The following is a 25,650-nucleotide window of genomic DNA, read 5'->3' as shown; positions in this document are numbered from 1 at the left end:
TTTTACTCTAAATTGTATAAATGTTAAGACTGCACAGTATATGTTTGTATGCTATTACAGAGGATCCCTAACATTGTAGTGTACACGAGAAGGAAGCTTGTCTGGAAAGGTCATTTGATTATCCTCAAAGAACTAAATTTATACAGATCTTGAGATAATGTCCATAATGATACCAAGATTTGGACTATTACGCTTCTCTTCAGCTCATATCTTTATTTAACAACATGAAAACCTCTGCAGATCTTTATCAGGGTGACCTGAGATGAGCACATTATTTTTCAGGTATCTCTATCTTATTTACTCTCTGCTCTGGAATAGGGCTATCTGCTTCCAGGCAGGTCTGTCAGAACTAAAACAAATGTGATGGAGAAACAAGAGTATTTCTCCCTTTTTCCAATTTCATAAGGATTAAGCAGGCAAGACAGCTTGATATCCACACAATCTATATTAACTTTGCTATGCTCTCCATCCATTGTATGAGGGGGTACCTCTGGAGAAAGGTAGGAGTTACAGAGACTTTGGCAGGATAATTGTGTCTCAATAAATAATAGCCTCCCTGAAACATTTCTTATTAGTGTTGGGTTTTTTTTTTTTAATTTTTGATGTTGTTTTAGTTTTTGTTTGTTTGTTTTGTAGGTTTGTTTGTTTGCTTCTTTTCCTCTTAAGGATCTATTTTTCTGGCTCTGGATTAAATAAATTAAACTACATTTAGATTCCTTTACATTTAAGAGTAAGTGAACATCAGGAGTGAATTATGAGGGAAGGATACAAACCGTATCTTAGTGGGTGAATGAAGATATAAAGGGAATTAATAAAACTTAAACTTGTAGTGTTTGCCTGCTGATTCATCATGTTCTTCTGACCCAAGACAGCTATAGAAATCCTGTTTTGGAGAGTATCCACTGGATAAATGCATAAGTAGCAATTTTTAATTCAATTTAAAAATAGCTCTTTGGCTTAGAAAGTGATAAAGTAACATAACTACTCAGATAGAGTTGATGAATTATAACACTTTCCCCACACCCACACAAGTAATGAAACACTTTTTAGGGAACTTTTCCAATCTCTCTCTTTGCCAACAATTCACGAGTATTCCAGACTTCCATTAAAATGATGAGGACTTATAATTTGTATGCAAATCTTACCAAAGTGGGTCTTTTTATTGATCCTGAGATTTTTATACACAAGGATCAGTTTTGTCTCCTTCCCTGTTTGATCATTTTTGCCATGCTTCAAGTAAGCATGATGAGTACACTTATGCTTCCACTTTGAATATGTCAATCCTGAAAAGCTCACCCATTTCCAGTGTCCCAGGTGCATGCCTGGGAACTGAGGAACCCAGTGCATCAAAGGAAGAACTTGGGACTAAATTTAAATAAAGACTGAAGCACTTCAAACAGAATTCAGGTTTCTAAATTCTACCTACATCCAAAACTGATAATGTGACCTGAAAACCCTGTTGGCAATTTCCTAAGCCTAATGGCACTAAAGAGCCGTGCATGGCTTCCCATTCATAGGAAACTCTTCTATTGCCTTCAGGCCATGGGTGTAAAAGGCTGCTGTCTGTTTTGCCAGCCCAGCTCAGTTCCTTCAGAAAATACAGGTAGAATATATATGTAGAGATAAATGTGAAAAGATCCTGTAGGTAATCTATTTTGAATCTAGAATAAATATAGGCACCCACCAGCAGTGCCCCACATGAGATTTTGTTCAGTATATGTATTTACACAGAAATAAATGAAGAATCAGGGAAAACCTAAAAAGAACTATAGAAAAGTGTGCAGTGGAGGTACTGCAATCAAGGTCTATATGGCAGAATAAAGTTTTGGGATCGATATGGCAGCTAATTGCTAACCACGACCATCACAAGAGGCATTCTTTCCACTGTTCAGCCCGATAAATGAGAGTACTCTCTGAGTCTGTAAATAACTTGCTTAGCTTACAAAAGATACAGACAGCATTGATATGCAAAAGTGGAAAAAAACAGATTTTTTTATACCTTTCCATGTGGGTTTTCTAATTTTGTTCACTTAAAAAATATTCTTCAAGTTGTTGCAATTTCTTTTGGCAAAGAATAGTTCATGCTGAACACTTCTTCCATCTCCATTTTGTATTTTACATTGAAAAGAGGTACAACATAAATTCTTTACACCCAAATTCTTAGCTGAAGAAGTTGAATTTGAAGTTGGATGCATTAGGTAATATAAGGCAGTGCAATGTGTATCTCTCACTGAGAGCCAGCTCCAAAAGAGTAAGTGAGGCTGGGGTATTTTGCTGTACTGACACGATCACACTTCTTTAGGTACCTTTCTGTGGCATCTTCAGATATCTTTTCTCATGTCATGTAGGCAGCCTGCGAGAGATGCGGTTACTTGTAACCTGTTCTGGGCCATACAAATTGTTTTGTTATGTCTTTGCAGAGACATTATGCTTCATGACTAGACTGCCAGATGCACAATAAGTAAGATGGAAGGTACCAAATAAAAGATATTTCATCAAACAGATGAACCATTTTGTGAAGACTTAACAACTCAGGAGTAAAGGTGGTTCTTTTACCACCAAAAGGAGCGGAAGTTTTGTCCTTCTGCAGTGGGAACAGGCGTAAGATCTGAAATTTGATAGGTGTGTCTTGTGGCAGCACAGTAGAGGCTGACAGAAAGGTGACTGCAATGAGTAATGTTCCAAGGTATGCATGAATGGGGAATTACAGTTCAGTCAGTGCTAGGAGATTTCTAATTACACCACGTTTATGGGAATGTCTTTTCTTGAAATTGGCTATTGCTTTTTTCCCCCACATTTGAAACTATCTTCTGTTTGCTCCTACCAGGGTTTAACACTGGATGAGTTTTCAGAAGTGATTTTGGGGTCTCTAATTCTTGGGGGTTCATCCAGACATTTCAAAGGAGCTTGATAGTCAGAGGTAGGGGAACATTAATTCACATTTTTGCCAAGCAGGACATTCTGGAGATGTTTAAAAAGCGTTTTTCTTCCTGTCAAGGTCACAAAAATAGCTTCCGTAAGTAAGGTTGGATTTGATTCAAGATTCACAGGAAAAATGCAGTTCTAGAAATCCTCCTTTTAGTTTTTGAAGGGAGCTTTCAGAAATATCTCCTAATATAAGTCACAAAAATGCAAATACATATCATACCAGCAAGATGATGTAGTGTAACCTGTGTACATTCATCTTAAACTGTGTTTTCCTAGAACTAAATGAGTATCATAGAATGAAACATCAAAGCATTTATAAACATTATCCTGTGCTCGAAACCATGTTACTGTATCACTGGTAGCATGCTCTCACAACCTTCTAGAGGAACAAAAATTAATAAAGGAGTGTTCTTTGACTTTTCTGGAATAAGTTTCTCTGAACTTATTCCAGAAAATAAAAAAAACTTATTATTAAAAAGTTAAATAAGAAAAAAGTTAAAGAAGTTTAACTTCTTTAAGAAGTTGAAGAAAAAAAAAGTTAAAAAGTTAAATAAGAAAAACTTATTTATAAAAATCCCTGTAAACTATACAAGGAGAATATCTTGTTCCTTTAAAAGAAAGCCAGTATTATTTTTAATATTGTTGACTTTGAAACATTTATCGGAAACATGTGTAGCAACTTTTGAAACAGAACATCCCATTTCATCTGCAATTGATAGTGTACCTCTGGCACTGTCTTTCAGCTACAAACACCTCTTTTTTTTCCTCTCTCAGTAAATCACACAAAGCTCTGGTCTGTCCTTGGTGGACTAGGAAATCTGATGAAGGAGCTGACCATTGTAGGTGTTGCAGGAAAATAAAAGGACTTGACAAAAAGTTGAGTCTGCCAAAGTGCTGTTGTCGTACAAGAAAGACTGGGGAGCAGAATTACAAGTTCTGCTATCTGAGTGTACAGAGCATGAGCATCATAAAGCAAATGCTCACTGCAGTTTTGTCCTAATGGTCACTACTATTTGTAAGGTGAGGATAATTTCTTTCAGCTGGAAAGCTTCCAAGTTGGCTTCCAAGGATAGCCAACTGCTTCTAATGGCTCAATTCATAGTATATCTATTCCTGAACTGAAGATAGAAAAGAGAGATGTGTTTTTTTTTAGCAAACCCTTACTACAATGGTTAAGCTTTCCTTTCCAAAGACTGCAGTAACTAAATTTGTCATAGGGAAAATTTGTTTCTACTCTGTTTGAACTGACATAACAAAATTAAAGAGTGCAGCAGCTTTGTATTTATTCTTGTACCTTGCTGTTTACTCAGAAGGCTTTACATAGAACATCTAGATTACCTGATAGATATGGGCAGTTCTGTACATATTGGCATGTATGCAAATCAGGTAGTGACTCACCTCTAACAGTAAACAGTTTTTTTGGTAATGTACAGACAAGAATGTAATTTCTAATAGTGCCAGCTGTTCTAATAACACACAGAACTGAGATGTGCAGGGAAATCAAGTCAGTACTGACTATATTCTTCCTGTCTTTATCCTGGCTTCTGCTATCAGATTATGAGCTAGCACAAGAAACCTCTGAGGGGGAGTTAAATATCATCATGGGCAGCTATTTCACTGCAAAATGGTCATGACAAAAAAAACCCAAAACAAACAACCCCAAACACAAAGACAAGGAGGGACATTACAAAAATACTTCTTTTTCTTTCTTTTTTATTTTAGAGTAAGGAGAAACCAGGGTGAAGTCTATTCTTAGAGGTACATTGTGTCTTGGTGAAAAAGCTGGCAGCAAACTGTTTTCCTGAGATATATCAAGGAAATGGGTGTTTTTTTGGTACTGACAAAACTTGAAACCAAGTTTTTTAGCTTGTGGAAGTGTAAGTTAAAAATACAGCCAGAAGGAAAATTGGGCATCTTTTTTTTTTACAGTTTTTTATGTTCCTTTAAGGAGATTGTGGGAAGTGGAGGTAGAACCACATGAACCTTTCTCACATTGGAGCTGTTTGTCCTGCAGGGTGTAGCAGGTTGAGGAGCAGGCAGCAGCTTGCCACATATTAACAGTGCTGGAAAAACTGCTCACAGACCAAGGGAAGACTGGACAGAGTTTGTTGTACCTCAGACACCCACTGAGTTGGGTAAAACCAGACAGCAAGCAAAGGTTTGCTTTTTAAAAAAACACCCCTTTTTTTTGGAGAATTTTGTACAAAACCTTTTATTTCTAACAAACGATGTGATGAGTTTTCTGTATTTAAACAGATCAATTTTCTAGTTTTCATTTAAATAAACTTTGACTTTTTTGAGTTGAAAACTCTCCAGTCTTTCGGGGAGAGCTTGTTGTTGGAGACACATCATGAGGTGTCCTCCCAATAACCTGGCATGCAGCTGTGCCACCTTCACTCCCGCTGAAGAATACTGATTGGTAACCTTGCTGGCATTGGAATCATCATTCCTTATCAGCTACACAATTACCTGCCATCAGAGATATGGCCTATAGCTGCTGCAAGTTAAATTGATACAGAGCTTTCTTTAAGCACATTATTTATAAACTGTTTGCTTTCCATGAGAGATACGTTAGAAACTAGGTACAATGTGTTACAACATATGGTTTGCAGATCTCCAGAGAGGGACACAAAAGGTAACTGAAAAAAATCCAAGTCTGTTGTCAGTACTGTGTGTTTACTAGCTAGTTGATTGTTCCCATACTAAAAAGTGTAGAGATTTCTGAATCAAAGTAAAGAACAGTGGACTAGATTTAATCTGGTAACAGGTGTTTAGAAATTGGCAATAGGCATAAAAATTAGAATGTGAACATGGAAGGCATAAGCACAGATAACAGAAGTATATACTATTATCTAAACTTCATTGCAGAATTTGCAACATAACTGTCATCACGAATACAAACCATGAAAACATGTTGTGACTTTCATGAAATAGTTCAGATACACAGTACCATTTATCAGAATAATTTTCTGTAAACAGTTCTCTGTGTGGGTTGTTAAACTTTTTTTATTTGCTATAGAAGTCAACATCTAACAAATAATTGAAATACTAAATCCCTGAACAAAGTCAGTGTGCTGTCTAGCCACAAATTACTTGGAAATATTTATACCCATGACCCAAAACAACTACTGGCAAGATGCAAAGCTTTTCTTTAATAGTCTAGTAACATGTTTTGATGCTAAAATGATACAGTTTTGGCTCTAAAGACTTAATTTTTGTATTTTTATGTACTGCAGTTTCCCTTTTACCTTAACAGCCTGCATTCAGAGACCCACTTCTTAGCACAAGCAGTTTTAGTAACAATACTGATTGTAGTCTCTCAAGTCTATTGTCCCATATTAAAAAGCTATTGTTGCTAGATGAGTTTGGTCATTAGCAGAACACAAGCTTCATTTTTATAAAAATAACTGAAATTAAAATAGTATGGTGGACTGTTTGCTTGTAAATTAAACCACACAGGAAGGATCTTAACATTTCCAAAGCCTGTTACTTAACACGATGCTTCTGCACTGCTGCCTAAGTGTTGAAATGAAGGGGGCATCTTACCAAATATCCCAAACACCTGCAGTTTGCAGTGTGCTCCCTTGGATGTCCATAGGCTAGCTGTGGTGATTCATCCCACACTGATGCCAAAGTTCTGCTCCTAAATTCAAATGCACGTTTGAAGTTGTTCACCTGACAATGAAAACCGATAGTATTGGAAGCTGTAGGCACAGCAATAAACCTTAGGTATTTTAACCTTTATCCACACAAAGTTGATGCCATCACATCTCTGAGGAACCTTAGAGTTACCAAATTACTGCTGAGAAAAGCAATGGAATTACATACTGAGAGATGAGAAGAAGGGCTTTCTTCTGCTGATTCCACTTCCTTCACTGCTTTCATGTGTGGTGTAGCATCTGTAAAACGAATAGAGAAGAGAGATCTGGAATACTTGATAATCTCCAAATCCTGCTATCTTTAAAGATGTTGGAGGAGGCAATGGTCTCTCATCAGCTGTGGCTACTTCTGTTTTGGCATAAAAGGATAACTCTAAATTCCATGAAAAGGGAACATGAGAAGGCATCGTAAAAGAATTGAGATCCCTGCTCCCACACACACTGAGCTGGACAAATGGTCATTTGTGGATAATCAGAAGTTGAATCTGGCCTCAAATTTTGTCATTCTGTACAGAAAGGCCAGGAGAAGAGGGCCAAAATACTCCTCTCTTGACAGGAGAAACACAAAAGATTTATTCTATAGGTTGACTGTTTATTCTGTAGCTTCGTGCCTGTGAAGTTGGTGGTTGCAGTTTGTGTTGTGTTGAAATCTATTCTGTATTTTAAATATATGTAGTGTTGCAGATTTTACATGATTTTAAAAAGGAGAAAAATTATGAAAGATGTTGCTGAAGGGAAAGGGTATAGTCTAGTGGAAGCCTGTTGTGGGCAGGTCCTTGTTCAACAGACAGAGGGGACACATTATCATGGCTAATCTCCTTTTTTTCAGGTTTCCCGACCAGAGGTCTCTAAGCTTACTCAGAGCTACCTTTGCAAAAGTAGACATGGTGGTGTCTGAAACACAAACTATGAAATTCTGGATTTGGATCATTTTTTACTAAAGCAGGAAGCTGGAAAAAGCCAGCTACGTGGAACCACAGCTTGGCAGGTCTGAGCAAGACCCAGGAGGGTCAAAGTTCATTAGACTGGAGGACTGGTTAGCTAGAAAGTAGTGTCCATGTGGCCATTACCTTCTTCATTCCCAAGCCTGCTGGTAAAAATGAATAAATATTATGCTAAATGAACTATTAAATACTGTGGTTGTGAAGGGCTGAACATATGGTTTTACCCACCACAATTTGGGTTTTGTTGCTGTTATTTTTCATCACTAGGTGTTTCTCCCCTTCAACCTTCTCCTTCAGTTAAAGGGCACCTGGAGCTGTGTATTTAAGGATTCTGAGTGACTGCAAGAGGAAGAAATATTTGTAAAGTAATATTAAATTCCTAAAAATTTCCTATTTACAACTTATAGAGGAGAGCTTGTTCTGACCAATTTATTTATTGAAATCAAATTCTAAAATATCACTGAATGAGACATTTTCTGAGGAAAATGTTGGGAGGCAGGAGAATTACATGGGAAGGGAGAACTTGGGATCTGGTATAAGCATGCTGTAAATAAATATGTTAGTTAAGAGTACTAAGGAAATAAATAAGATGGTTGAAAGATGTGGTAGCTACAATAACCCTCACATTTACTGAAAGATGATAAGACTTGATAACCTCATCCTGTAGCACATACTGAGCAGACAATATACTGCTAAAATATCAAAAAATAACAAATAAATATATGTTTGTATAAATTACACAGAAAGAATCACCTTCTTATCTTCTGATAAGTCCATATCCAGAAGTTTGTGTTGGAAAGGACTGTGAATAGCAGTTTTTCTAAAAGGTTCTTGAATTGCAGATACACAATTTGATCTAACCTCTTTCCTTCCTTTATACCTTCCCCTCATGCTGTCTGCTCTCCAAACCACTGTCTCCCCTGCCAAAACAAGTTTTCCCATGATAGGACCTGTTCATATTAGGAAGTAAGACATGCTTTTACTACTGTAGAGGACAAACAGCTCCAGAGGCTGCATCTTTAAAAAAGTACCAGTATTGTAGGGGATCAGAATGTAATGTTCTTTAAAAAAAAATTAATTCTAGCAAAATCATCTCAATTTCATTAAATATTTTGATGAAGTAAAGTTATTTTCTGGTGATGTCCTCTTCTGATATTTCAGAACTAGCTAGTTCAGTTCGTGTGAAAATGAAAAGCAGGGTTCATAGCACCATTGTGTTTCTAACCAGTTGATTCAGGATAAAAATCAACTTTGGATTTTTCCTTCATAAAATTCAGAATAAAGGCCAGTTTTAAAGCTTTCCTGAAACACAGCACAGCTGGTTTCATTCTTCACACAACAGTGCTAGATATCAGTCAGTATGTGACTTTGAGTAGAAGTAGCTTGTTCTTTGAGTGCTTTGACTAGAATTGTTGCTTATACTCTAGAAGTTTATTACAGACTCCTTATCTCATGTTTTGAGTAGTTTTGTTGTTGTGGTGGTTTTTTTTTGTTTCTTTTTTTTTTTTTTTTGTAATTGATTCAGCTTTACAAAACTTCGTTGTTCTGTTTGCTCTGTTCTCAAGTAAAGCATCACTGACTGAAGTTAGCCAGAACATATTGGTGTCTGAGGAGATACAGTGTCCTGCTTTTTCATCTTGGACTTTTTTATGAAACAGAATTGCTTAGATGCTTTGTCTGCTTCAGTACCTCGGTTATAATACCAAAGTTGCCATTTCTCATTTTTATTCTGTCAGTGGTTTTTCTTCTTGCTTTCAGACCTCTTTACATTGAGAGATCCTTTGTGAGAGGGTTATGTTAGTGAAAAGTGTATTTTATGCTGAACTACAATATTTTAAAAATATTTTTCAGAAAAGAAGGGAAATTAAAACCCACGGTGCTCAATTTCTGGGAATAGTAGGTAGCTCTGCCTGACAATTCCATGGATATTTTAGACCCAGACCCTGTACAGACTCTATATAAGATGCTTTGCACATTTCAAAGTTTTAGAAATAAGACTTCTAATTAAACCTATTTTAGACTTAGGTTTTCCTGTATCTAACACAGTTCATTGATATACTGTGGTCTTTACTTGCTGAGCTTGGGCAAAATATTAAACTTGAGGTGAACATTCAGAAGTTTTACATACCCTACCTGATGGGACACAGCAAAATCTTTGTGTGACTTTTGACAAATTTAGTTCAATACAGCTATAGACAAAGCCAAAAATGTCCAAGTGGATTAGTTCTGTACTGAGATTCACCCATAATCACTGTATAGACGTTTGTTAGGACTCTTACAAAATTACTGTCATAGAGAAGCAAATAGGAGAATTTGGACCAGGTCCTCCCAGTATTTTTCCTGTCTCTTCAGAGAGAGGAAGAGAAAGAAGGGGGAGGAGGTACCCAGTATTCTAGAGAGGGTTGTTCCTTAGAGTGCTTTGTCTGGAGATATTACATTTAAATTGTTTGTATTCAAGGAAGGAAGAAAGGGGACATAAATATCAGCACGTTTAAATAGCTATTCCCTGAAGATACTTTGTTTTAATATAGTGGCATTATCAGTTCAATGGGCTGTGAGTTTTCATTTCATTCATCACTTAAACTGTGGAAGTTTCTGAAATGCTTAATTTAATTGTACTAAGGCCATCAGTCATGATTTTCTAGTTAAAGTTGTAGGAGGCTTTCATTTTGAAACACCATTATAACTTTCAAAATAATTCCTTTTAAGCTGATGTTTAGTGTCAATCCAAGTGTGACTCATATGTGAAGTTGGAGAAAATCACCTTAGCCTTTTCTACTTTATGGGAGTCTGATGAAGGTTTTTGTTTTTAAAAAGACAGTTTTTCATAGCTCTGAAATCAAGTCCCCTCCCCCCACATTTTAGTTGAAGGTATCTGTTGGCTTACCTCAAGCAACACAAAAAGTGGGTTGTGCAACTGAACACTAACCTTGGCTTGTGATGACCAGGGTCTACAGGTTTATTGTGTGGTTCTGGACAGGCAACTTAAGCTGCATCTAAAGCGACAACCTGGTATGCTCAGGACAAACCATGATATTCAGGTTCTTTGATCACCCAGAACAGAGCTCTGCAGCTCGCTGTGTGTTTAGGCTTTCTCCTGCAAAAAGCAAAGGACACAGGAGGTCTGGATCTTACGCCACTATGGTGCCATGGGACAACCCGAGTGCTCAGCTGGGCCCAGGGACTTGGGAGTTCTGCACTTTTGTGTTGTTGAACTGGGCATCCCTGTACTGTTTTGGCAACCTCTTCCTCCTGAGTACCATCTAAAGGCCTGGTGTCCCACCCCTAATCTCAGCCTCCACCACTTGTCCTGAGAAACTCCAGACTCCCTCAGCTGCATCCACAGGGCACCCTCTTCTGTGTGGCTGACCGCTCTTTAGTACCCTCTCTGCAGGTCCTCTAGAGTGTCATCTGGGTTCAACTGGTTTACAGCACATATATCCCGGGACTCACCTTGCTGCCAGATACAAAGGGGTCATCTGTGTGTGTGTGTGCATGTTCCTCCACACACATGGGAGGACAAGGTGCTAGACTGGTACGTTAGCCAAAATTCAGACAGATCCTGTGGGCTGCCTCATTGCTCACCTAAGGGGTGTTTGTGCTGGTGTCTAGCAGAGCACAGAACTGAGAGAAAACACATTGCAATTTTTACTGCAGCCTACTTGAATGCTTGCACAGAACAGAATGGTCCCAAGACCGTGTCTGGTGGCTGTCTCCTGGCACATCTCCTCTGGCCAGGCTGAAGCCAGAAGGCTGGCTTGGAATCATGAGGACTCGTCTTTGCCACAGGACACCGCCAGTCAGGATATGGGAGGGTGAGAGAGCTGAGTTCTGTTAGTAAGTTATGAGTTTGAGAACTAAAAGCCTTTCTGAAGACAGTAAGGGTGGCGTAGGGAAATAATATGTTAGAAGAACCACAGGCTTTGGCAAAAACCCAAGATTTTCATTAGCTTTGACAACACACCCCGGTGTGACAGACAAGAGGGGTAAGATGGGGGAAACCTGAAAGAGGAAAATGAGGATTCGGTGTCTTTTCCAGTTCCTGATCTGCAAAATGTCTTCTTTTCAATTCCTGTATTTTCTCTTGCTCAGAAACTGCATCTGTATAACACAGCAGGGATCTAATCTCAGCTGGTGCTTCAAGAAACCACATCTTTGCTTAAAGTTAGTCTCTGCCCCATCATGAGGAAAGCAGCATATAAACCTTTTCCTATCAGCAAATATCAACTACTGTGAATGGTTCTGCCTATCAGCTGGCCAGCTGGGGTTATCCTGATGATATCCAGTGCTTTCTTTTTTCTATACTGCTTAGCCCGTAGGATCAGATTAAGTCCAGGGGCTTGAACCTTATCTTCAGTTATACAAGTGGCTCAGGCCAATGAACGAATGGATCATGTAAGGCTGTAAATCCTCTAGTCATGAAGGTGTTCAGCCTTCAGCTTCAGATCATGGTTAATGCCTGTCTTCTGACATACGGTGTAATTTCCAGAAAGACAGTGAGGTTTATTGTGCAGGAGGTAGAAATGTTTGGGAGTAAGAATCAGAACATGAGATTAACTCCTCAGGAACTAAGGTATCATAAAGATCACTTCCAGTGCTAAGGCACTGCTCCCCAGTTTATTATAATCATCCAGTGGTCCTGCCTTTCCTCCCATCCATTCACTTGTTTCAGAATCTCTAGACTGATAAAAGGAGGACCAGGAGAAGTAACTCCCAGTACAGTACATCCCTGTCTTTTCCTCTTAAGTCCCATTAAGCAGTATTTCAAGTCAAGCCTTGTCCCTCCTCAGTAGCTTCTGACTTGTGTGCATCCATGCTCAAGGTTTACCTCTGCTGCTTCTCAATCTCATTGCCAGAGACACCTCCCCACCGTCATAGCAAGTCATTTACTTGTCATCCTCAGATTAATTTTCCCTTTTCAGATAATCAGTTTTCCTCTGCCATGCAAAAGGCCTACAAGATAAAATCTCTTTCTCTAGCTTTCTTCCAACATGACCTTTTTTACTGCACACCCAGTCTGAAATGAGCATTGCAACTCAACCAGACAGGAATGAAAATATGTTTTCCCTTTAATTCTTCTCTAGGACAAAGCTTTCCCCAACTCAGTCTTCTCAGATACTATCAGAGGGCTAAAATAGCTTCTTTGCCCTCTCAAAAAGGGATGAGGTATCTTGTAACAACTTCATAAAATGAGATACCACATCATATACATAAAGATGAAAAGATAGTTACATAAGACAGACATCAGTCTACATGACATTAGATATTGGGTAGGTACCACCATTGACATGATGCAAATGCACTTGTTACTATGATTCTAAAATCTTTTGAAACAATAAAAAGGCATTTAATGTGGTATAAACTGAAATGTCAAATTTAAACAGTGTTTTCTGAATATAAACCACCTTATTGAATATAGCAACAAACCACCATTTTTGAACATGTTTTCTTTTTTCTTCTTGATTTGTAAAACAACTTAAAAATTAGTGTGAATTACACCATAGGGTATGAAGCTGTAACAGTGTAGGAGGGGCTGTCCTTCAGGACTTCTGAATCGGTTTGTGTGTACACTATGATGAAGTCTACAAAGAAATTTTCAGTCAAGTGAGACATTGCTTAAAATTCCTGAGCAGCATGTCTGTAGGGAATATGCCCAAAATATTAGTAACATGTATTGTGAATTGTACTTTATGATATATTTTGTATAATACAATTTTTTAGTTTTGAAAAGAAAGCAAAACTTAGAAAGAGCCTCTTCTCACTTCTTCCACTATCACTTGTTTATTATCATGAGGAAAAAAGAGATAGAACATTATTAAATAAAGGTAACTCAAAACTCTGGGGGGAGGGAAAAGGACAGAGGTGGGTTGTGTGTCCCTTGGCAGAGTTATGTATTTTCTTTTTAAAAAGCAGGAAATTATTTTTATTTTCCCTCAACATCGCACATGATTGAACACTGTAAAGAAAAATGGGTTTTGCATATGTGCAACTTGCCCAGCTTGAGAGCACTTTTCTAGTGAGAGAGATTATCTATCAAGAAGTGAGGCAAGAAGCACTTTTGCCGTCTGTATATAATTAAACCTACTGCACGCTGTAACCAAACTATACTCATATACAGGAAACCAGAGATGATGAAACACACGAAATTGGAGTTCAGATGTTTTGAAAAAGTTTAAAAATAGGAAGACTTCCATTACAGCATGCAACTGCATTCTAAGTATTTCTTTATCAAAGCCTTGTCAGTTTCCAAATGTATCTAGGTTCTAGGAGTCTGGTGAGGGATGGAATAGGCTGAAATCCATTTCCCTCCTTGTGTCTCCTACCTTTACATCATTAGTGAAGATACAATAGAGGAAAAGATGCATGTAGTGTTGTCTTGAAAGACAATTAGTAGAAGTGATTAGTCTATGATATAAAGTATTTGAGTAATTACAAAATACTGGCTAGGAAATACATATTCTCTAACACTCAGGCAGTGTTACAAGATAAACACCAGCAACTACATGTTAGGAACTTCTCTTCCAAACAGTGTATTTTTTGAAGTAAAAAACCAAAGACTACCAAAGTGTTTTTTCTGAAAGCTAAGAACAAGGCAGTTACTGGTGACAAGTACTTTGACAGTCATGCAAAGGGAAAACGAAAAGCAATGGGTGAGGACAGGTAAAAGGTATTTGCTGAGATCTGAAAGGAAAGAGGAATCTGGTTTCAGAAATTATGACTAAGATAACAGAAGTTGAAGGGAAAGACACTGCACATCTCTTTCTGGCAATAGAGTTGTTACATATTTCTTAGAATGAGATGAGAATACCTCTCCCGATCTATGGGATGGATGTCTTAAATCTGTAGGCAAAAATGAAGAGGGAAAAAACCAGAACTAAGAGAGAAACAGAAATAAGGGAGAAAGTGAAGAAAAATAGAATGAGTGAAATAAAAGAATGGAAAATAAGCTAAAATAAATTAGAAAAATATGAAACTGTAAAGTTATGCAATATGAGAGGAAGAAAGTCTATGAAAGTACAGAAAAACCGAAAGGACTGTAGCAGAGGAGAACATAATCTTCTACTATGCAAATTACATTCCTTTAGAATGAACAGATATTTAATTTTGATTGACTTAATCCTCCCCCACTGCCAGGAAAGCCTACACTTCTTCAGTTCCATCAAAAATAAAACCCTGCAATGATTTTTGGGAGAAAGAAAAATCAAGTCAGAACATTTACTATGTACAATAAAAGTATAGTACTGTATTCAATATGTACCCACTCTAACAGTGGGAACAAATGCCTTCCTTGTGTAATGAGAATTTAAGGAAATATATTTAATTGAGAGCAAGAAGGGGAATAATGAAAAGCATTAACCTTGCTGAAAACTAAACAAATATTTTATTCTCATTGTTCCAAGTATCAAAGTATCACTGTTTCAATAATAAAAATAATGTTGAAGTTGTATGAAATATGAAGCATAAGCATCTGAAACAATAGATACCAAAACATTGGTGTAGATACCCCCTACATTTAAGATCTTTCACGTTACTACATTCAACATTGACTGAGAAGAGTTAAAGGTAGAACTTTAACTATTTCTAGCAAATACAATTAAGATGTGGAAGCTGGCCACTGTGCTAAGACTTTTGTATAACCATGTACTAATTCACTACATAGAAAAGATGAAACATTTAACTAGATGGAATACATAAATACATGAACAAAATTATTTTTTTCTTCACTGGGTAATGGATTGATTTTGTTAGTTCTGCTGCCTTACTCTAACATTGTACATTTTTTAATATTTAGGTTTTAAAGTGGTCTAATTCGAACTCTGAAAGCTGTCAAATATGTAATGAAATCAGTAACTTTGTTCACTTCTGAGAAGGTGAAAAGTATTTTGCTGCCTCTGAAATATCCTCACCTTCCCAGATGATAAACTGACAGTTACCATGATGTGATTATGAGGCCAGCCTGTATTGCACAAGGTCGGGCATCAACGCTGTCATACAATAATTAACAAGATTGCTTTTCACGTTATAATACCATAGTCATGCACTGTAATGCTCATGTCTCAGCACTTAAGTCTTTTTATGTTTCTATCCCTTTGCTTCCATCTCAGTTACTTAAATATGTCATGGGAAGAATATCTTCCTGACCATTTGTTATATCTTATTCTATTTAAAAGCAGGTCAGTGAGAGAGTGCATCCCTTGCTTAGTGTAAACACAGTATCCTTTAAAAGAAGAGAAAAATTTCTGCTAGGTCATTTGACACAGCCATAACAGAAATAATAGATTTGATCATTATTTCAACTTGTTCTATTTACATTTAGTTTACTGTTTAATGTATCAAAGTATAAGAAAAAAAAATCTAGATTGATCACTATACTAGGGAGAATATTTCTGAATGCTGTATAGCTTTTAGGAATTACTTCATGCTCCTATTCTTGTGAAGTGTCTCAATGTTAATGAATTTAACTGAAAAATTATGAAAGACCATGAGAGAATCACAGCCACTGAAAGAAGATCAGTACATCAGCATCACTCTTCAGAATAAGTTATTATTTTAAGTGAATCATTAGACAGGATTCTATAGCTGTGGGTTGACAAAGAAACCAGTACAAGGTGATACATGTTGAAGCTGGAAAGCTGCTGTACTAGTAAAAGAGCACAAAAGCAAAGTAGTAGGCATTTTCATGACTTTGAAATAAAACAGTTTTATGACTTTCAAAATTAAAAAAAGAGGAAGAACCAAAAGAACCTCAGGTTAAGGGCAACTCCTAGTGAAATGGTAAGTGATAACAGAACAGTAAGTCAGGATTCCTGATGTAATACACATCTCTGTAATTTCCAGTACAATGTTTCTAGTTCTATTCCAGAGTAATCCAATCTGCTTCATAAAAGCAAAGTCAGACAGTGAAAGTTGCTGATCTGATTCTGAAATAATTGTCTGTTAGATCATGCCAGTGAATTCTAAGAAATTAATGTGGGCTAATTAAAATAGAATTCTATCTGCCTATAAAGTACATGGAGACCAAAGGCAAAGGAATTATATGTGTGTGCTTCAAAAGAGGCATAAGCGATCCTGGTGTCACGGTGCATTCAATTTATTCCTGAGTTCGGCAGAAGGCTTCAAAACGGTTTTAATGCTTTTAGCTGTTAGGTTTTCTATTACTCTATGATTGTGCACACAGTGAGAAGCAAGTCCTTTTTTCTTTATCTTTTAGCCGTATAACAGATGGAATAAAGAGTGTGGACACAGAATCCCAAACTAGACCATCCTATTACTATTTTTTTTTTTATTGTTGAAGTTGATGTAGTTGTTAAGTCTCAGTTTGCTTTCTGGCTATTTTGAAAGGTATGAGGACTACACTCATCTCAAAGTTTCTGATATACCTATGAACCATTCACCATTTTTACAGCTTAAATATTACAGCTGTTTTTAGTTTTCTCAGGAACAAACACAAAGAAAAGGAAATTAACTTTTCTACTTCTTAAAAACAAATAAAAGTCAGGTTCATGTAATTAAAGAAAAAGGTCATGCCTGATTATCCTGACATGCTACCATTCCTGGAACTGTGGCTTTTTTTCTTCTTAGAGGAATACTTGGCATCTTCTTCTACATCTATAGAATTACTAATCAATTCAGCTACAAATGGAGAGTTATTTGCATGAAGGTGATGATAAGGATCTTCCTAAGAAGTTCTTCCAGTAGATAAGTAGATGGCTATGTGAACTCACTCCAAAGTAGTGCAGATAAAGCAAACTACTTTTCACGATTTCCTAGATTAGAGAATTAAATATATTTAAAAGAAAAAAACCCAAACAACCAAACAAAAAACATATCGAACACGCACATAGCTGAGACAGAGATAAATCTGGAGAAGGAATACAAAGAGTCACAGAAAGATAAAATTATGTGCCAGAGATAGACACCAGGGTCTGTGGATGCCTCTGCCATATGCCATTCTACTTTCCATATACATTACATCTTAATGCTTGCCGTAATGTTTAATGTATTGAGCACACTGTAATAAGAAGTAACTGTGTGATATACAGTTCAAGTGACTGGTAACAGAGACTGTTAGCCCTGTCAGATAAAAAACTGTTCTGTGTGGTTATTGTAATGCATCAGTACCAAAAAAAACCAGAATGAAAAAAACAAAACAAACAAATAAACCCACCCACAAAAAAAGACCAACAAAGCAACCCACAAACTGAATGATCTCAGGAGCAGTCCTGTACAGTTATAATGGTTTTGCATTAAATTATCCATCACAATTGCCTGCCATTAAATGATAACAATTCAGAGATACTGAGAAAGAATACTGAATCACAGGGAGCCAGATTTTTATTAAGCAAAAGGAAAGAAGGGACTTATTCTTTTACCATTTTCGTTGTTGGTATTCCTCAAATGAACGCAGCAAATGGGAACTGTGCGAGATATTTGATAAGAGCATCCCACAGAGGAGGGAGCTCTTTACCCCCACCTACGTGGGGTAGATTTAGATTAGATGTCAGGAAGAAATTCTTCACAGAGAGGGTGGTGAGGCACTGGAACAGGTTGCCCAGAGATGTTGTGGATGCCCCATCCCTGGATGTCTTCAAGGCCAGGCTGGATGTGACTTTGAGCAACCTGGTCTAGTGGAAGGTGTCCCTGCCCAAGGCAGAGGGCTTGGAACTAGATGATCTTTAAGGTCCCTTCCAACCCAAACCATTCTGTGATTCCGTGTTTGAACAGAACTCCAGAAAAAAGGTGGCAAGGCGTAACTTTTCCTTCCTAGAGTTGGGTACCCTGCGTGTGCCTTACACCTGTATGAGATGTGGCACAGGAGTCAGTTTCTGATCCTTCAGCGCGGAAGAGGACACACTGAAGAAATCCTAAGAAACCAATCCAGAATGGGGAAGTGCTCTTGTGTTGACACACATTCATTTTAAAACAAACTTACTCTGTCCCTCATAATTTGCCTTCTATTTGGTCTATGTTGTCTCCTCTTATTTTGAGCTCTTCAAGCAAGGGGCTGTTTTCCAGGTTTTAGTGACATAATACCAAAACATTCCAATCATCTTTGTTGTTGTCCTATCCCATTAGATACCAGTGCCAGCTTCTCCATACTCATTATTCTCCATTCACCCCTCAGCTTTTCTTCTTGGAATATCAGCAGGACCACGACTGGGACATGCTTCATGCTTCTCACAGAGTTGTCTGACAATTGTTCGCTGTGGCATCCTGCACTTTGGTGTTCCGTGTACAGCATCAGCCAGTGCTGAATGAGAAACACCATGACCAGTTTTATAAGAAATAAGGGCTGTGTGTCTGCAATACTGGGCTTTCATGGAGTAGCCTAGACATGGTCCTCACTGTGCTGGATGTAATGTCCTCTCTGGCAGAACCATATAGTCCAGAAACTCAGAGGAGAAAGAAAAGGAAATAGCATTGCCCCTCTGTTACCAGTGAGAGCTGAGGCACAGTTTCTGCCCCACCAAGATCAAAATGAACACCTGTGGCACATAAAGGAAACAAATCTCAGAATAACAAGTTTAAGACGCTCCTTTCTTGTGGGGGATAGTAGAGATAAATAAAATGGTCTTTTTTGGAAATTTGACTTCATTCTTTCCCAGCAGTACAGCCTCAAGTTGTTACATATTTTTCAATATCGTAACTTCAGCGGAGAGTTACCTTTAGTAATTTTTTTGGGAGGTAGTAATTAAAGATTAAGTATTACAAAGCATAATTTACAATGAATTTGACACAATACTTTTGAAGTTCATGAATCTATTAGGTCTTGGACACCCTCTAGTGTATTAGACAACAGCAGTGATTTACATTATTTTGAAGTTGCAAGTAAGTTTTCAAGGGTAATGGATTTCATATATAGAGATTAAAAGATAATGTTTGTTCATTTATGCCTGCTGACTTCTTTTCCCTACCATACTACTTTTAGCAAAAAGGGTAAGGCAGAAAGGATGCTGGAGGATTTTTATGTTAATTAATGTATTTTAATTTCAAATAGAATTTTTGAAGCTTAGATAGCTTCCAAAAAAGTGGTGCCAGGACAAAACTAATGAATTTTAATTTTTTTCAGTATACTTCTGCTTTCATCAGTTCTTTTTGTTATATTCTGAAGTATAAGAATGCATCAGTAGGCATTCAGCGCGTGCAGCCCACAGATCTGATTTTTACAGAAATACAGTTTGACTTTTTTAGCTATGTAATAAAACTTACCTCATAAGCATGTTATTTTTAATTACCAATTGTGTAATAGAAAAATACATACTTCAGAAAGGTGGACTAACTCTTTAAAGATTTTTTTACAAGTATCAAGAAAGCTTTCCGCACAAAGGATGCATTTAACTGTTTTGTGGCTAAATCATGACATTCTCACACAAATTTTAAGTGTGTGCCACTGTTCCAGAAGAGCTGCAGCTACATTACTTAGAGCAGGATGACATACCCCTCACTTAGCTAAACCCTGGAACTTCACCTCATTAACCCTGCTGCTATACATCTTGAAGCATCTTGGAAAACTCTCAGCTCCTTGGGAGCACAGTTTCGGCTGTAATGTTGTAAAACAGAAATCTTGATGGACTGTACAGTATGCCCACGGCCACTGGAGCTGGGACAGTGATTATGTTCTAATGCTGATGGTGAGGGGAACAAGAAACAGCCTTTTTTAATTGCATGTTCCATGTATCACAATGTTCTAATCCCAGCCAATTTTAATAACTCTTATCAGCTCACGGCCCCGCCAGGGACAGCTTCATTAACACAATACCAACCTGCTGTAATTTACTTGTGTGTGCTGTCAAGCATAGGGCAAAATAAACAGCTCTGTCCTTTGTGTAACACTTGCCACAGCAGTAATGTAAAATCAATGATGATGTTAAGAGAGATTATTGTTACTCATCAGACCAGACCATGAAATAATGCGCTTTTTTTTTCTTTGCTTCCAGAACTGTAGCATACCTGGGTGCTTGTATAAAGCAGCAGCACTGGCCATAATTTACTGCATTGCAGTAAAATCAACAATGCAGCATTCCACAGAGCCAGGAAAATACTCGATTTGCTAGGTGAATAGAAACAGAAAAAATGCTCCCGCCAAAATATTTTTAATAACGTTTCTATGTTTCTTGTTTGTAATCCTCCAAACCCTTCAGTGTGTAACTAACACTGGTACCTCTTGAAACCCAAATGTTCTGAAACCTGATTTGAAACTACTTCTTTTCGAAGTAGGAAAGTGAATCACAAAATTCTTTCTTCTGAGGTGAGGAAAAAAGAACAATTAGAGAGGTTAACCGTAACTCATAGGTAAGTTCCAGTTGAGCAGAAACCAAATTTTAAAGTGAAAATGTTAAGTGTAGAAAAAAGCATCCTGTTCTATCTAAGAGAAACTTCCCACAGTTAGGAAATAAAGAAATCTTCTGGCGCTGAGTTTAAACACGAGCTTAGGATATTGCTGTCTGGATACATATGACAGTAGAGAATTTTTTTTTAATTAGGAAAAAACTACATAGTTCAAGATGTCACAGTTTAGGAAATGTGGAAGTTGTCAAGACACTTCATTTTTTTTCCTATGAAGACTTAACACATTGTAAACATTTTTCTTGTCTATTTAGACTTTACAATCCTGAATGTAGCTTATGGTAAAACTACAGAGTTTTTCCCCAGGTCTTCTTGAGCTTACACTGTGAGAGAGTGTTATTTTGCTCACTGAAAGTATGAATATTGAATAAATGTAATTTCTTTTTAATTAAATGATGGTGAAAAGAATTATTATAGTACTGAAGTAACCTACTCTTGGCATAAGTGTGCAGTTTGTTGTTCCCATCTGAAATATGAAGGCAAGAAAGACAACTCGTCTTCTCAGTTTAGTGGCAGGGATCTTTGTGACTGATAATTACATAAAATGAATGAAGATAACGATGAATGTATGCTTGTTTTAACTTAAGCACGCACTCCACACAAGAGCAGTACGCTTTGTGGAGTGAGCATTCACCCATACACCAAGCAGTCAAGTGAGACTTAGGTTTCAGAATTTCATTAATGACCAAAAAATGAATTATCTGTATGAAGGTTGCACAAATTTCGTTAAAATCAGAGTCTGTTATGGCCAATGGGAGATTTCCTTCTAGAATGGAAGACCGTTTATACAGACTACCAGCACGTGGAATTTTAAAGTGAAAGACATGAATTTACAAGTTTAAAATACATTCAAAGAGAGGATTGAAAAATGTAAAGTAGAAAACTTAGCCAAAGTTCTTTTATTTTGGGACAGACTACATGAAATAACTTTTATCAGTTAACTACTGCACTATATAGTAACTGTATGTTATCGTTCTAGGTACCTGGGAATAACGAGACCTCTGACATATCCTGTAAGGCAGAATGGGAAATGTATGGCCAAAATGATCCTGTGTGTTTGGCTCTTATCTGCCTCTATCACTATACCTCCGCTCTTCGGCTGGGCACAAAATGTAAATGATGAAAAGGTTTGTTTGATCAGTCAAGACTTCGGCTACACCATTTACTCTACGGCAGTTGCATTTTATATTCCAATGTCAGTGATGCTTTTCATGTACTATCAGATTTACAAAGCTGCCAAGAGGAGTGCTGCTAAACACAAATTTGCTGGTTTTCCGCGACCAGAAGATATGGAAGGGATTTCTATGAATGGAGTTGTAAAACTGCACAAGGAATCTGAAGAATGTACTAATTTTTCACGTCTCCTAAAGCATGACAAGAAAAACATTTCCATCTTTAAAAGAGAACAGAAAGCTGCCACTACACTTGGGATTATTGTTGGGGCTTTCACTGTCTGCTGGCTGCCCTTCTTCCTCCTCTCAACCGCCAGGCCCTTCATCTGCGGTACAGCATGCAGCTGTATCCCACTGTGGGTTGAGAGAACATTTCTGTGGTTGGGTTATGCAAACTCTCTCATTAACCCTTTTATATATGCCTTCTTCAATCGGGACCTGAGGACAACTTATCGCAACCTCCTGCAATGCAGATATAGGAATATCAATCGGAAACTGTCAGCTGCAGGGATGCATGAGGCTCTGAAGCTTGCAGAAAAGCCAGAATTTGTTCTGTAAGGTCACCTTCACTAAGATAATTTATTGTTTTATCACATTAGCTTTTTTCCCCAGCAACTTGAAAGAAGGATTATGGAAAGAACGAGGCTTTTTGGGCACTGTTAATGTGGTCATCAAGAAACTGGAAGGTGGTGTTGTTATTTCCTGTACAGCCCACCAGTCCTAGTGAGTCTGGAGAATTTGGATGTAAGAGGAATGCAAGGAAGGGGGCAGGTAAAAGGTGGTGCAGGATGCTTGAACTGCTAGTGAGGAAAGAGCGAAGTTGGCTTAGAACATTTATTTGGCCCTTGTCCCCAAACAGCTTTTAGTAGGTCTGAATATTGGATGCATCTTTGCTGTAATAAAGACCCAAGAATGGTGAAGAGTTCAGTATAATTAATTTCAATTTGTTATTATAAAAATAAACCATTTATGATGAAGCTGGATCAAAAAACTTAATATTGCTTAGAAATACTCTTTATTTTACATATATACACCATTAAATGTTAATTTAATGGATTGTCTGGAAATAAACTACTTCTTGAAATTTAATGTTGCCTTTGCACAGCAACCATGGCACTGATAGAACATCTTACAATTCCAATGTGAATATAAGAGTTTAAGTAAAGTCTCACAGACCAACATCTACTGCGGCATACAGTCATGTAGCACAACTTGCTGCAGTGCTGCTATGCCAATTACATCAGGTAAGGGTCTTACCCTATGTTGCTAACATAACAAACATGCCCCATTACAGTTTATTTCAAGAGCTGTCTGGTCTTTATCCATCTCTTCTTTAATTCTCTTGGCTTTGTCAGTTGAGCTCTGCTCTAATTTAGATGAATACTCTGTCCGTGCTCAAGTCTTAGTTTCTGCTGATGTATGTTTAGTCCTTGTTCCACTTCAGTAGTTAATTTATTGTCTGTTTGAAAGCTTTTCTGACTTTTTGGCATTTCTTTCCTTTCAGAAGTCAGTAAAGAAAAAATAAACTGAGGACTCAATGACATTCAGAGACATCTAGACTTTATCCTTACACACTAATTTTGGTGATCATTTCTGCTTAGAATTATTTAAGGATTTGCCTTGTGTAAGAATCAAGACAATTTAGTATTTCCAGTTTGAGTTTTTTTACCTCCCCCAGTGCAGCTCACCAAAGTATGTGATTCTGCTTTTCCTGGTTTTGGCAACAAAGCTTTTCCCTCAGTGGAGCAGGGTCAAATAGCATAACAATATTTTCTTTATCACTTAATAAATGCATTAATGATATTACTATATTAGTAGTAATGTATTAATAGAAAATGCACTAATTATGTAATATGTTACTATAACAACATTAAAAACTTAAAACAACTCATAAAACCAAGATGCTTTCTCTGGACCAAGTTTGTACTGCACACCATGTTCCAGATGAAGCACAGGGTACATCAGGGAGCTAAGACTGTTTCAGAGCTCGTTCTACTCTTCAGACACTGGGGCATCGCTGCGGAGACAGTGTATTACCGAATCACCTCAGTACCAAGGCACACTTTAGGCCAACTTGTGTCCCCACTTTCTAAAGTACGAAGCCAATATGACCAAAAAGAATTCAGTGATGTTAATTTGTACTAAGCAGTGAGAAGCCTGTGCCAGATCCCTTCGTCAAAGCAGACAGAGATATCTGCAAACACTAGAACTTCCAAGTGGCAGACCCACAGGACCTGGATCAATGTGCTGAGCTATGTGTACTGAAACAAGCTTAAGCCATTACAGATGGATTTGTACATGATACATAAAGTAGGAAGTACATTTCGGTCTCATTTTTAGAGAAAGATAATAGTTTTGTAGTAGTAAGAGATAGGCTATATCCCAGCTTCAAAAAAGTTTTCTAAAGAAGTTTCAAATTGATTTGGAACAATCCCATTTCTTTTAAATGCTCCAAAATTATTATGTGCAGAAGGACAAGAAGATATTTTTGCCTGGAATTTCCACAAGCTCTGTGGCAGGGAGTAGAGCTGATGTTAATTCAAACATATTTTCCTCATTCTGCATGAAATTAATGATGTTTCTGACTCAGTAGTGTGTTTCCACCCCCCCATCCCCCCCATATTCTTTTTTGCTTATGTGAGGATATATAAGAGAATATACAAATAAAAGTATCTGTGAAGGTTCCAGGTGGGATTATAAAACTCTGAAGCTGATTTCAAAATTCTGGACAGAAGTTTAAATGATTTTTATTCTGTGAGAAAGTTGGAGTAGTTGTGTTTCCTCCAAATAAGATTTTTTAAAATTTTAAATGAAATATGAGTCAAAAATTGACATTTTCTCACCTGTCACTAAAGGCAACTGCTTTCCTCAGGGAAAACATCCTGCAGTACTCCACCTCTTGCTGCCATCTGTTTCAGGTAGTGACAGCCCAGGAAAGAACAAGAATTGTTATGGGCTGTGCATCAATCCTTGGAATTTTTTGGAGATAAGCAGCCACGTTTCATCTCTTTTGGAAAAAAAAGAAAAGAAAACTACCCAAGTTTCTGCACACAGTCAAATAAACCAAAACAGATCTATGGGGCAAAAGGAAGATGTTGTTAGATGGAACTGTATTTGGGAGAAAAAGTAAAGAATTTGCGAAGACTGTTGTTGAGGAATGTTCCATTATCCGAGCACACAGGTAACATAGTGCTGAGAAAAGGACAAAAACTTTCAGACAGAATTCTAACTGAAAGAAGCTTAGTAAAAAAACATAAAGAAGGTATTGTTTGGGTTCAAGAACAGGACATTTTATTTTTAAAAAGATAAATAAGTAGAACTGCATCAAAACACCAAACTACAGCAGTAGTATTTTTTTAAATTAGATAATTCACTACTCATCTGACAAAGAAATAACATAGGAATGGATGAACAAGTAGTTTACATCATTGTGTGTGCAGCCTTGCACGTTCTAGTACCAAACCCCAGAAGAGATCGCACACTTGGTCTGTGTGTCCTTTTACATATTTCTAGGAGAAAGCAAGAGGAGATAGTTGGGGTTGTGAAAAAATTGGTAATGAAATATCCCAGAACAAGTCAGAGCATAAGGAGGCCAACATA

The 25,650-nt window shown here is 37.4% G+C and overlaps 1 protein-coding gene across 1 annotated transcript; it reads left to right on the top strand.

The window, feature by feature from the left end:
• Positions 1-21,857: 21,857 nt before the first annotated feature.
• LOC104505190 (5-hydroxytryptamine receptor 7) lies at positions 21,858-22,765 on the top strand (the record flags this gene model as incomplete). Its single annotated transcript, XM_010153404.1, has 1 exon — positions 21,858-22,765. A coding segment is annotated over one exon (751 nt), but the record flags the coding sequence as incomplete, so codon positions are not given.
• Positions 22,766-25,650: the final 2,885 nt, after the last annotated feature.

This window comes from Eurypyga helias, unplaced genomic scaffold (assembly GCF_000690775.1).
Source record: "Eurypyga helias isolate BGI_N326 unplaced genomic scaffold, ASM69077v1 scaffold1046, whole genome shotgun sequence".
NCBI lineage: Eukaryota > Metazoa > Chordata > Aves > Eurypygiformes > Eurypygidae > Eurypyga > Eurypyga helias.
This window is presented reverse-complemented; position numbering and strand designations above follow the sequence as displayed.